At 38.6% G+C, this 14,822-nt stretch overlaps 1 protein-coding gene across 1 annotated transcript in view; it reads right to left on the reverse strand.

Moving 5' to 3' along the window:
* Positions 1-1,414: 1,414 nt before the first annotated feature.
* Positions 1,415-14,822, reverse strand: part of LOC134210270 (nose resistant to fluoxetine protein 6-like) — a 69,494-nt gene continuing 56,086 nt past the window's right edge. The window contains exons 8-9 of the mRNA XM_062686317.1: positions 1,815-2,144; positions 1,415-1,747 (exon numbers count right to left, since the gene is read on the reverse strand). Coding sequence (XP_062542301.1) covers positions 1,511-1,747; positions 1,815-2,144 — 567 coding nt within the window. The 3' untranslated portion in view covers positions 1,415-1,510. The remainder of the gene's footprint in view (positions 1,748-1,814; positions 2,145-14,822) is intronic.

The following is a 14,822-nucleotide window of genomic DNA, read 5'->3' on the forward strand; positions in this document are numbered from 1 at the left end:
CATCGTCGAACGTTTATTTTATTTATTGTATCCAACCAAGTACTTTTTATATGCGAATACATATTCCATTATGCACGTCGAGTATTCAAACAGTTTCAGTTTCTTTATCTTGCTCTCATAGATGTTTGACTTTACTAAAGGCAAAGTTATTTAAGAAAGTTCTGTTAATGACTGATGATTCTTTATGTAAATTAGATTTAAATTCTTTTAATATCCATAATTTCTTTTCTTTTCAGGTTTTGCACCCGCGATAGACTTGATATTTCAATATTTCATTATTCAAGCATTCTCACCAGGTCTAAATACCATCAGCTCAATCAAATTTATGACATCGTAATTTTTTTTGACAAATGCTAATGACTGATTACGGACATCAATATTAGGCCGATGGTATTCCGACATAACAAAATACGGAATTTGGATCAAAATGCTGCCCAACGTTAAAGGAAAAATGCTTTATGAAAATATGAAGTGAAGTGAAGTTTGGTGGATGATGTCAAACAACCGATAACGAGAAATTGTAGCCAGTTGCGATGGAGAATAATTAGATCCGCATAAAAGTAACGACAGGTTGAATTAATTTCGGATTTATTACCGTTGACGAAGTCGAGAACACCCAAAGGCCAAGAAGGAAAAATGCCTAAGCCGGCACCGACATCGGTTTCAACGATTGCTGCTGCTGCTGCTACTACTTTTATGGTTGCCAGAGCCGGTCATGGAGATGAAGCATCGATGTGTTACCAGGTGAGTTCCATTGTTAAATGGGGAAAAGGCCAATGCTGTTTCTATGTAAATAGATCGGTGGAGAAAATGCCTCCGCAATGGCATTTGTCGATTCTAGCGGCTTCTAGCGTGACCTGTCGAAATATTTTACTGCGAGAAAACAGCCTGGGAAAAGCCGGTTTGCGAAAATATCTTGGGAAAAGTGTGTAGAGCAGGTTTTCCCCGACTGAAATAGCAATTTTTATTGTTGTACATGGTTTCTGTTGTCGAATGGTAAGCAATTGCCAATGTGATTACAAAGTTGGGTCGATTGCAACCATGAACTTGTTTCAACCAAAGTATTGAAGGATATTTTTTCTAGAAAATGGAAATTCATTTCCTTTCGCGCCGTGGTGAACAGGAAAGCCTTAGTTCACAGTACTTTCACGCGACACCAGTCGGTTGATTCGCAAACCATGATTATTTTTAAATGCTTTTTTGTCTTGATAAAGAAACCAGAGACCAATTCAATTAGCAAGGATATTTTTTTTTCTAATTACCATTTCCGTCATCCTTAGTTTTCCTCTAGGTTTTGTTCTTTGTCGTATGTAACTTTGTTGTCACTAGAAAATCAATTGGGATTTATTTTATAGCAATTTCGATGCTTTTCTTGTGAAACTTGAGCAGAACATGATAGAGTAATGGCAATTTCACACACAACAACGAAAACACTCTCATCAATTTTGAATAATGTTTATAAATATAAAAATGATCTGATGAATCTGAAGAAGTCTTTCCAGCTTAATATCTAGTTGATGTTTCCCCGAAATGTTCCCTTGAATCCATTGCTAGTAAATCCGCCGTTCAGTGAATCCTTCTTTACGCCGTTGGAAATGTGCTCTCTTCCGTTCTGGTCCTTCCGTTTGGGCTTCATTAAACTGCCCAGCAGCTGCTTCTGGATTGCCGACACGGGCAGTTCGACCAGCAAGGTCAAAAACAGCGACAGCATATACGAGAGGTATATGGTCGCGTGAATTTTTGTCGTCTGTGGAAATAGGAAAGCATTAGTTAAAACCAAATTTGAATACCAATGATGATCAAACGATACTCACAATTTCGAAAACGCTCATATCGGACGGCTCGCGCACGTTGTAGAACATGATTTTAATGATGAAGAAATGTCCCACGTAAGCACCGTACGTCAGTCGCCCGAAGACTTCGAAGATCCGGATGTTGGTAAACCGGACGAAGGCTTTGCTGATTCGGTAGACGAAACCCATCATACCGAACCCGATGATGAGCGCCCAAACTATCCGAGAGACAGCGGCGTATATCGACATCCAGAGCGAGGGTTTGGGAAAGTCGTTCCTGTAGAAAATTACGCCTACGAAGCACTGGGCAATGCCGATAAGGTAGAGTAAATACCAAATGGCTCGGTACAGCTGAGGGGAGAAAGATAAGAGTGATATGAGGACATGGTGTCTTGAGTTAAATATTAAATGAAAATTTTGTTTTCTTGGTCATATAATTCATACTGGAAAAATACAATCCTTGTAAAAGTACTAAGCGATCGACTTCAGGAGCCTTGTTGGAGTTCATGTCTCGGATGGCTATCTCCTGCAGTAATGGGGCTTCTGAGTTGACGCGGGTAATGCATCTCACACTCGGCGGCTCATACCGAGAGGTCGAAAATTACAGAATTTGCTCGAAGTACTCGAACCAACGTCCAGCGTCCAATACAACGAACCAGCTGATCATTTGGGACGGTGAGTAACTGACCAGCCACGTTTTTCACTTATATCGGCCGTTTGACAAGACTCGTATTCTCAGATATGGTCCGCTCCATCGCGCACTTTGCTTCTCTACGCTCCTTATTCTTCTGCCAGTTCGTATCAATATAATCCACCTTTTTTGGTGAGTGCGCAGCTCACCCAGATTGCTGTCGCTAGTTTCGATCTAGGTTTCGATAAATATATACGCTACTCGAGTTCCAAGTTCTTCAAAGAACGACTTTCCGCTGGTGAATCCGAGCAATGCGTAATACTGCCATAATCTGACAAAGTAATGTATACGCCAATTTCCAAAAATGGTGTTAACTCATCGAGCTCTTTAACAGAAAAATGGAGAACAAGTATGTTGTAATTTGACGATTACGGCAGAATAGCATCGGGGCAATCAGGCCCGGATGTAGCCGGAAGGGGGCCCCGGGGCCGACAGCTTCCCAGCCAACACAAAGTCGCATATGCTAGCGAATAAGTATACATGGTGGAGGCTATATAGGCGCATCCCGAGCAAAAATAAATAACTAATTGATAACAAATTCTGTTATCCGGTTATCGGACATATTGATAACTGAACCTGTTATCATTTTGGCTGACTTAACAGCCAACAAAACACAAATGATACCAGAATTTTGTTCCTGAAATAACTACATGAAAACAAATTAAGTTATCACTGATACCAAATTGATAACACATTTTGTTATACATGTTATTTACTCAAATAACTAATTTAGTTATTATTTAGTTATCAGCCATCACTGTTTTATCGACCAAAATTATTGAATCTTCTTTGCCGACTTCGTTACGCATTGAAAAAAATGTTGCCATTCACTGGGATTCGAACTCGAATCGAGTGATTGCACGGCGTCGTCTCTAGGCACTCACCCAATTACGCTTTCTTGAGGAGCAGAAGAGAAGAGCAATACGCTTTCTACAATCTTGCATTTACTGAAAACTATTTATAATCAAATCATGATGCCATGACCATTTGATGTAAATAACAGTTTAGCTGTACAAAGTTGAGAGCAGAATAAACTTTATTATCCAGTTATATTGATAGCTAGAATTGTTATCATTTTGGTTTAATTACCATTCAATATAACAAAAACGATAACCGAATTTAATTCAAAATAGCGAACCAGCAATCAGTTAGAATAAATACGGTTTATCGTACTTTTATTGATTTTTTCCAGTATAATAGGCTTATACATAATAGGCCAAATAATAGGCTTAGGTTAGTTTTTCTCTCTAATTGTCAATCATTAGGTTACTAGCAGCACCATGCTGTAGATCGATTTCGGTTCTACTTTTATTCTAACTAAACCACAACCTTGTAATTCGCAGTGAAACGTTTCATGTTTTCATATGCATATATAAACAGCAACACTGCTGATACCAGCAAGAATTAATCCGTGAAAAAATTTGCCATTTAGCAAATCCAGGGTCGGGGTCGACAGTTTTCGGGAGCCCCTAAATGTACGGAAAAGGTTGATTTTGGTACATACGGTTATGTGAGGGCCCGGGGCCATTCCCCCTCTTCCTCAATCCGGCCATGAGTGAATCCTCTCGCTAGTCAAATCAACCTCAAGTAGTTTTTATTTATATAAAGTCAAACCTATCAGTTCAGTCGATGTTCTATGACTTAATTCTTTCTGCAGATATGTTTTTATCGTTTCCGGCGGGTTTATATGATATTTGCTCATACGAAAATCACGAGTAAGGTTGAGTAAATTGTGGAAAACTAAAATTAGGATTCGTATAAAAATTTCGTATGGGTACCGAGTCCACAACGTGCATTTTAACCTACAATGTCTGCCAGGTTTGCCGGGTCGACTAGTTAAAACATATTTTTTGGATTACTGTGACAAAACACCTTCCAAAAGATTTTCTATTTCACATCTCAATATTCCCATGCGTCGACCGTCCTTTCAACATCGACTATTGAAGGTTTGGCTGCAGATGATCTAGCTCTGGTTTGTCTTTTGCGTCCAAACCTAGGTTTAAACTGTCAATAGTTGAGCCCATTGATAGATCGACTAAAGTGCGAGCATGATTGTTTTCTCTACATCATACCAGATCGTTGCAATTTCTTGATTATCCGACATTTCCAGTTAAAATTTCCGCTTCTCCATATATATAAGCACTATGGATCCCAAGATGAATTATGTTGCGGTTAGCTTGGCGGTTAGTCAAGATTATTCACCGTTCATGAATGAGCACATGCCCTTGGATCATATGTTCCGGGATGTACAAGGCCATTTTAAGTACTTAATAAACTACAACGCTTAATTGGTTCTCAGATACATATTTCATTATTCATCGCCACCTGAAATGGAAGTAAAGTTAATAAGCATAGCATAAAACAAATAAGAAAATTTCAACTCTTGTGTAAATTCCTTTGTTGACAGAGTAATAAACAAATCAATAGATATCGAGGGTAACGGGGAAAATCACTCTCTGCTTAGACAAAAATTTCAGTTCAGTGTTTGGAAACAGTTCTTGTCACAATATTCATAGCATAGGCCGGGTACATTTAACAGAAGTAGTATGTTGGCAAGGGTAGAATGCTTAGCCCGATTTCTGAACGACGCGAAATTTAGAAGAAAATTTGTATTGATAATAAAATTTGTTATTATTCAGTTATCAGTTAATCACATGATTGATAACTAAATATCAAAATGATAATAAGGATAACAAATCGTGTTATCAGTTTGATATCATTTCAGTTATCTGCCTTTGCTCGGGATGCCTCCATTTGACTGCATGCAAAATGTACCTATATGGCCTCCACTTTATACACTTATTCGCTATGATATACGATCTTGTGTTTGCTGGGTTGTGGGGCTCCCAAAATGTACAAAACAGGTTGGTTTTGGTACATAACAATTGTGGGGGTTCGGGTCCCGTCGTAGTATGTACTGCATAGTTTTCAAATCCAATTTTAACGCTAACCCAACTACTGACTCTAATTAATTTATATGTGACATGTATTTTAGAGTTCCTACTTTCATTTTTTTTAATTTTGTCTTACGAAAATCTGTTCACGTCCATGATAGTTTTCATTCGTCCAAACCAATATTCGGTGGATTGCTGTCAAATGAATCTGTTGGTATTGGTGTGCGATTTCAACAAGTACACCAAACTAGTTTTTTATGCGGTGCATATGTACCGTGTTAAACAAAATAACACAAATTTATTTAATATTGGCCTGTTCTGAATATGTTTTGTATCCATTGTGAAAAACAGAATAGAATATGTGAATGGACTATCCCAGACAACCAGAATGCATGGATAATAGAATTGTTTTTCTGTTATGCGATGCCTATGCACACAAATTTCATCGCTTACCAGTCGCGAAAACGCTTTTTGCGTACAAAAGTGGAGGCGATATATGTGTATTTCTTATCCGACGTTGCACGGCAGTGTATGCGATATGCACGATTTTCATGCGAGTTTGTTCGTTATACATTGCGATGTAGTTTGTGATAACAAACTCTGTTTGACAGATAATCCGATTTCATTTGAGTTTGTTTGCAGGGATATGCGATGTCAACATATGAAGCTGGAATAAACTCGCAAAATAGCCTACTGTGCGGGAAAGTTTATAAATAAACTGCTTCGCACCACAATGCGATTTTGATGAAATTTGGATCGGTAAACGATTTTAATCGTACATTCTTATGCGATGTGTGGTTGTCTGGGATGTTCTTGGTTATCCAAGAAATCTCTGAAGTAAAGGCCTGCAGATCTACACGCGTAACAACTTATCTACAGGCCTGTTTTGAATATGTAATATGCCCATTGTGGTACATATGATCGAATATGTGTAAGAAAGATGTTCGCGGTTATCCAAGAAACCCCTGAAGTGAAGGCCTAAAGATCTACACGCGAAACAAATAATCAAAGGGCTGGTTTGGATTTGTAATATGTGCATTGTGGTACATATGATCGAATATGCATATGACAAATATTCACGGTTATGCACGAAACCCCTGAAATTAGGGCCTTCTGATCTACATCTGCAACCAATGATCTGCAGGCCTGTTTTGAATATGTAATATGCCCATTGTAGCACATATGATAGAATATGCGTAGAGAAGATGTTCGCGGTTATCCAAGAAACCCCTGAAGTTAAGGCCTCCAGATCTACACGCGTAACCAATGATCTACAGGCCTGTTTTGAATATTTAATATGTCCATTGTTGTACATATGATAGAATATGCATAAATAAGATGTTCGTGGTTATCCAAGAAACCCCTGAAATAAGGGCCTTCAGATCTACACGCGTAACTAATGATCTACAGGCCTGTTTTGAATTTGTAATACGCCCATTGTAGTGTAATTGTAAAGTAAATTGATCTTTGTTTACGCTTGTAGATCGGAAGGCCTTACTCCAGGAATTTCTTGGATAACCAAGATCATATGTTGTGAACGCATGCCATTATTTGTACTACAGAGAGCATGTACCATTTTTCAATTGAGTAAATTGATCTTCGGTTACGCGTGTAGATCGGAAAGCCTTACTCCAGGAATTTCTTGGATAACCAAGTGCATATGTTGTGAACGCATTTCATTCTTTGTACCACAGAGAGCATGCATCATTTTTCAATTGAGTAAATTGATCTTTGGTTACGCGTGTAGATCGAAAAGCCTTACTCCAGGAATTTCTTGGATAACCAAGAGCATATGTTGTGAACGCATTCCATTCTTTTTACTACAGAGAGCATGTACCATTTTTCAATCGAGTGAATTGATTTTTGGTTACGCGTGTAGATCGGAAGGCCATACTTCAGGAATTTCTTGAATGACCAAGATCATATGCCTTACTCCAAGATCGAAAGGCCTTTTTCCATGGATTCCTAGGAAGACTAGAACTTATACTGTCTACAATATATTTTCTCTGTACCACAAGAAGCGGGTACCATATTTAAATCAGCACTACCGATCTTTGTTCACGAGTGTAGTACCCAAGCATTTTACTCCAGAAAATTCTTGAATAACTGGACGAACTATTTGCGACTTCTTGCATATTACCTATCATGTCCGTAAATTTCTAAAGTCTAACCAAGTTTGCTTTTTGTTCTAGTTCAAAAAATTTCACAGTACAATCCCATTTAATTCGCATAAAAAAGGTTTGGTTGTACTTCTATTCAGTAAAATACATCAGTCTGTCTAACAACTAACACAAGAGCGGAGCATGTACGTGGGTAAATTATTTCCCAGTTTTCAATACTTTGGAATAGTAGCAAATTTTGGTGTACATGACGAGTTTGGATGAAAAACATTTATTTGGAAGACTTTACTATTATTGCGCTAGCGGAAAATAAGCGAACAAACGAAATTTATTGACTGCATTGTGTTTTATGGGATATATATGTAATATAAGATTATTCCAGTTCAAATTGTCAATTTGGCAACGCGTTCTCAGCCTGTAAACAAGGTGACGAAAGGAAAATAATTTAAAATCTCCAAAGTTTGGAGAAAAAGTTTTTTTCAAAGCCTTTCGGGAGAGTGTTTTCGAATAAGCCTTCGAGCCTCTTGAACGCAGGCTTCCTAGCCTCTTGAAAGGAGGCTGCCGAACCTCTTGGAAGAAGGCTTCCGAGCCTCTTGAAAGGAGGCTTCCGAGTCTCTTGAAAGGAGGCTCTGGAGCCTCTTGAAAGAAGGTTTCCGAGCCTTTGGGAAGGAGGCTTTTCGAAACAACCCCAGTAACATTTGAGGTTTATGCGGGCTTTATAGGAATCTTGTAGAGTAAGTAATGGTTTTTAAGAGCGTTATAAAAATAAAAATGTTACTTGGCAAGGATTACCAGCAGCTTGGAAGGAGGCTTTCGAGATACTTAGAAGTAGGCTTCCGAGCCTATTGGAAGGAGGATTCGAAGTCTTTCGAAATTATGCTTCCGAGACATTAGAAGGAGGCCTCTTGCAACGAAGGTATTGAGCTTTACCGACAAAAGCCTTCATGCCTCTCAAATGGAAGCTTCCAAACTTTTAGATTGTAGATTTTAGTTCAGAAGCATATTTTCAAAATCTTATGTTACTTTTTGTCTCGATTAGGTGCATTACATCGATGATTTTTTAAATTTGATCATTTGACGTTTTGTCTTTTTGATCTTTTGTCCCACAGCCCTTCATACACTGTGCTGGCAGGATTCAAATGTCTTTGGTTTACTGATCGCCATGCATATTATGTACAATGCCAAGTTTTAAAATTAAAAATAAATATCAAAAAGTATTTAATGAATTAGTTATACATCCGCCATTACGCTTTTTTGTGCGAGGTACCCCCTAGGGCCAGCAAAGGTACCCCCAGGAGTACATGTACCCCAGGTTGAGAGCTGCTGCCCTATGTCATTATAGATACGGAACTCTGCAAGCAGCTAACCGTTTTCGTTCATTTCTCGAAGACCACATGCAGAAGAATCTTTTAAGATTTAAACAACTATTTCGATTGTTGCATAAAACAACGTGGGCATTGTTGTTCCAATCTTCAAAGTTGTTGTTTCAACACTGATTAACTGCTTTATTCAATTGAACATTATTGTTGTTTCAATCCTACAATGAAACAATGATGAAACAATGAAACAATGATAATATCATTCTTTTGTCAACCATTACATAATATGTCTTAATTGATTCGACTAAGATGGCGACGTACGAGGTTTTGGCTTTCAGTTTGTTGGGATCTAAAACGTGCTGTTATGCTTTCATCCGACGTTTCGGACACATGTATTGTGGCTTTTTCAATGAGTTAACAGAACATGAGCCAAGAGCATGCCTTGCTTAGTTTTGAACTCTGAACACAGTTCAGTGTGCACTGGGTTGGTACGCAAGCAAAAACGATCATGGTAACGAAGGTTCCCTAGATTTGAAACTATGCAAAAACATATGAGCATGCTTGATTTCTATCCGTTAGATGTGTAGCATGCCGTCGCTCGATTTCGTTTTCCTAGGATACAAGTTGCTATGAGGTCAGTGCTCTTTAATAGTGTGCAGTGTTCAGAACGTTTTGAACACGAACACGCGTTCTCGTGTTCAGAATGCATTTCTGCCCTCAGCATAGGACCTATTTGTCATCTCAATTCGTTTGCCATGTCTTGTGTGAGGTAGGGACTTCTTGGGATACGACACTTTCCTATTTGTAAATGTGGCGCGAAATAGGCAAATGCAACAAAAGTTTCTGCGAGCCGGGTCGATTAAAATTTCCGCCCTACCTCACACAAGACATGACACAAGACTAATGAATTATTGGCAGTGGCTGATTTTCTACCTGCCGCTTCCACATCCAGGCGCTATCGTATATGCGCATATAGCCAGCAAGAGTTAACCCCCAGAAATTTGTATGGCGAAAGACATCTAACGCGGGTTTTCTCAAAATGAGGAACTTTTCATGAAAAACTATTTGGTACCGGTTATGAAGAATGGTGTCCGCTACTACGCCTACCAAATATTTTATCGATGAAGCTGCTTAATTTTGAGAAATCGAGCCTTAGATGCCTTTCGCCATACTGATTTCAGAAAGTTAATTCCTAGTGTGCCGCTGTAAGCACGCTCAAAGCGGGCGATTCATTGAGGTGGCAAATAGGTTCTATGCTGAGGGTTAATGTGAAAACAAAACGGAACATAATTAGCTCCTTGAAAAAAGGCACAATACATGTGTCCGAAACGTCGAATGAAAACAACGGGGTTGTCCCAAAAGACTGAAAGACAAAACCTCAAACATTACTTAATATAGAAAAACTAAATAAACTGATCAACATGAATCATCATATTTACAAACATGAAGCTTGCGTGGGGCAGTAGTAAGGTGTATTACTCTCAAGAGCTGAGCAGAATATATACGTATGTGTACGGTTTGACAGTTTTCCCATGGAAATTTTTGGTGCACTATAACGAGAAAAAGTCATTCTAGAAAAAAAAGACAGGACAAGCAGACATAAAAATGTGTAATTTTAATTCGTTCCACCTTCTCCCTCGCGTACATTTGGACCGGATAGTTCGCGAAACAGTAATGGAAATGATTCTTAAACGTCACGATGTGCTTTTAGAGCGCATGAAATGGGAGAAGAGTCACGCGTGTGCCGTAGAGAAAAAAAAATGCCTTCTGCCGGCGAATTTCAGGATCGCTTGTGTAAACTTTCCGAATTATGCGAACAGTTCAAGAAAATGCAAAGTGAAATGGATGAGCAGTATGATGCCCTTTTGGCTACATCTTGATAATGAATGTCTAATATTCAATTATATTGATAATCATCTCTCAGAAATGTACTATAAACGATTATATGAATAACTTTATGCTTTGGGCCATTTTGCCCCATAAGTGCCTTATGCACTGTTCCCCCTTACCAGTGAAAGTAAATGAATCGGCTGCTTTGAGCGTGCTTACAGCGGAACACGAGGAGTTAACTTAACTCTGAAATCAGTATGGCGAAAGGCATCTAAGGTTCGATTTGTCAAAATTAAGCACCTTAATCGAAAAATGGTAGGCGTAGTAGCGGACAGCATCCTTCATAACCGGTACCAAATAGTTTTTCATGAAAAGTTCCTAATTTTGAGAAAGCCCGCGTTAGATGTCTTTCGCCATACAAATTTCTGGCGGTTAACTCATGCTTGCTATTTACGCATATACCAGGCAAATGGCATTTTGAATATGAATCTGAGACATTTATTTTCCCAGCAGCGATGCCAAATTTTGTTTTTATGATAGTTGAGTTTCAAAAGTTTAAATGTGTTATTTCGCTCTGTCATATTTTCTGCAGATTTGATCCACGAATGAATCACGAGATTCAAATATATTTCAAATGTTTTGGTGTATGAATGCGTCATTTTATCTGCGGATCAATCCACTTTGCAACTACCTTCGGTGCCCATCTTTGCAGTAACATAATGATTTTTTTTTATTAGAATATTTCAAACATGAATATATGTAGAACAATGCTGGATAAACCAGGTGATATATTCGGTGTTTTGCTTTTCAATTTAAATCTGGTGAGTTGGAAGACCACTTCTTTTTGTTCAAAAAACCTTGAAAAAAGCATTCACGAAGGCTAAAGTCGTTTTTGTACATGAGATGACTCCCAGTATTCTCAGAATCTACATCTGTTATAGCCTGCTGAGTTGTTATGCCCACAGAGCTACTGATTCAATCAATTATTGTTTGTTTTTGCTCTGTAGAAGCAAACTGTCAAAATCTGTTCGGATAATTTGCAGACACCCTGTATTACAAATTTACCGGAATTGCCTAGACCGGCACCAGGAATCGCTCCCAGCCACCCTTAGCATGGTGTTGCTTTGCCTCTAACTTAACAATAACTTAACAATAGCAATACCATGATTTCTTCTAGAAACTCTTCCAGTTTTTCCTCCATGTATGCTCCCAAAAATTCCGCCAAGAATTTCCCCGGAAATTACTTCAACATCTCCTTCAGAAATCCCTTTAAAATTTCCCCCGTAAAGTTTTTCAAGAATTATCCGGAACTAAGTTTCGGAATTCCCACAGAAATTATAAATATTCTGCAGAAAACTCATCCAAAAAATTCTAGAAGCATATCTGAAACAAATCTAGAAGATATTTTAAAATAAAAAGGTTTTTCTAATGAATTTCCTTAGGAATTATCAGAGGAAAATATTTTTGAAAGTCCAAACAAATTTGAAATAATGTTCTGAAATAATTTCAGACTGAAATACGAAAGCAAATTTAGTAGGAATTTCAAGGGGGGGTTCTTGGAGCATTTCCTTAGTTTCCTGAAGAACATTTCCCATATTTTCAGAAACAGTATCTCTATGTTTAGCCAAGCCTAGAATGTGTTGAATAGAAGGGGATCTAGTGGCCATGTTGCCAAAAATATTTTCCCATGTCGCACTATTTGGTCAGAGATCAGCTCCACGCTAGTTGCAGTTTGCGAGTAGATCGCCATCCAATGATTTAAAGACTTTATCGACAGCCACCACCTCATCGGTAGATGAAAGTCGGTCCTCCTATCAAAAAATCTTTTTTGGAGTTTATAGCCCTTTCGTTACATATTGGTGCACGAGAAAGGCATAAACGATTCTATAGACGAGAAATTAAAATAACTTAGAAAGTTATCCTTTTTTTATTTCTTCGAAATCAGTTTCCTTGTTGTCTTTCTACTCTACTAACAACGAACCATTAGGCAGAGTTGCAGAAAAACCTTCGCACTAGAAGTCCACCATGCAACACATTTTGAAATTCAGCTTCTAGAATGAGTTATTGACAAACTTCTAAATGATCCAACGCAAATTACTAAATGATTGATAACATCCTTGGATACAATATTTCGTAAAAACAACAGCCTCACATTTACAAAGATGATGTTTTTGGTCAATGCTACATGTAGGCACCATTTCAAGAAAAATCTGGGTCATGTTGGTCCATTGTGTACTATATCCAATATAAATATGATTAGAGTACATAGCCTTCTATCGAAATGTTGGTGTTCAAGCGGTTTTATAAGCATTCCACTACTCCTAAATAAATGGTATGCCTGTAATAAATAAATCAATTAGTCTACCAGGTCAACTGTGCTCTATGCAAATCTGACAGCATCCAATCATATCCGTACAAATCCTGGAAGCAAACGTATATGATTTGAAACTCTGTAATACCCGAACCAAATGTTCTAGGTTATTCAACTGTTCTGAAGTTTGGATCAATTGGTCACAAGTTCCTTCACGAATTTCTCCGGGAGTTCCTCCACGAATACCTCCAGAAGTTCCTCTAGGAATTCATCCGAAAGTTCCTCCAGGAATACCTCTGGAAAGTCCTCCAGGAATTCCTCCGGAAGTTCCTTCAAGAATTCCTCCAGAAGTTCCTCCAGGAATTCTTCAGGAAGTTACTCCATGAGGTAGATTAATTTTGACTGTAAATTTTGTAGTCCAATTTTCGGATTGGCTTTCAGTCGTGAATAATGGCGTTGACAATTTTATTTCATAGCCGACGTTTCGTTTCGCGGATGGGATCTTATTAACGGCTCGATGGCAGTCAATTTGTTAATTTTTGATTTTGTTAAATTGAGTTTTGTCACTTTTGATAAGTGAAAATTGTTTCTGGTCTCATTGGACAAAATATAGTTCACTTCGATGAAATAAAATTGTCAACGCATTTATGCACGACTGAAAGCCACTCCGAAAACTGAGTAACTCCAGGAATTCCTCCGGAAGCTCCTCCCCAGAAATATCTGCGGAAAGTCCTCCAGAAATTCTTTGGAAGTTCCTCCAGAAAAATTCTCCGGAAGTTTCTCCAGCATTTCCTCCGTTAACTCCTCCAGAAATTCCTCCGTTAATTCTTCCAGGAATTCCTCCGGAATTTACTCCAAGAAGTGCTCCGGAAGTTCCTCCAGGAAGTCGTCCAGAAACTTCTCAAGGAATTCATCAGGAAGTTCTTCCAGGAAGTCCTCCGGAAGTTCCTCCAGCAAGTCCACCGTTATTTCCTCCAAGAATATTTCCGAAAGTTCCTCCAGGAAGTCGTCCGTAAATTTCTTCAGGAATTCCTTCGGAAGTTACTCCAGGAATTCTTCAAGAAGTTCCTCCTGGAATTCTTTTGGAAGTTACTCCAGGAATTCCTCAAGAAGTTCATCCTGGAATTCCTAAGGAAGTTCTTCCAGGAATGCCTCCGGAAGTTCCTCCAGTAATTCCTCTGGAAGTTCCTCCGGGAGTTCCTCCGAAAGTTTCTCGAGGAATTGCTCCGGAAGTTCGTTATAGAATTCCTCCAAAAGTTTCTTCTGGAATTATTTCTAAACTTTCTCCTGGAATTCCTCCAGAAGTTTCTTCCGGATTTTTTCTGGAATTCTGCAGAAAATTCCTACAAATGAACCCTGAAAATACTTCTTAATTCCTCCGTTAGGATCTGGTTATTCTGGTAGACAATTTATTCAAACTTTAGAATAGTTTGGAAACCCTAGAACACATGGTGTGGGTAAATCTGAGCTGCACATCATACGCGTGGGTTCTACGGACTTGTATGAAAATACTGGTTGATTTCAGATAGCTTTCAAGCGCAGTTGACCTTGTAGATTGATCCATTGATCCAAACTCCAAAACATTTTGGGGAATATAGAATATCTGTTAAGATATAAGTGAGTTGCAAATCATACGTGTGGGCTCTATGGACTTGTGCGGACATGACTAGTCGATTTCAGAAAGCTTTCAAACGAGTTGTCATATATTGCACTTCAAAAGGCCTTCCGCTAATTGTCGGCAGTGATGCTAATGCTCATCACATCATCTGGGGTAGCTCGGATATCAATCTGAGAGGCCTCAGCTTGATGGAATACTTAAGTAGTACCGAACTTAGTTTACTTAACATAGGCAATCGCCCAATCT

The sequence above is a fragment of the Armigeres subalbatus genome, chromosome 2 (assembly GCF_024139115.2).
Source record: "Armigeres subalbatus isolate Guangzhou_Male chromosome 2, GZ_Asu_2, whole genome shotgun sequence".
Taxonomy (NCBI): Eukaryota; Metazoa; Arthropoda; class Insecta; order Diptera; family Culicidae; genus Armigeres; species Armigeres subalbatus.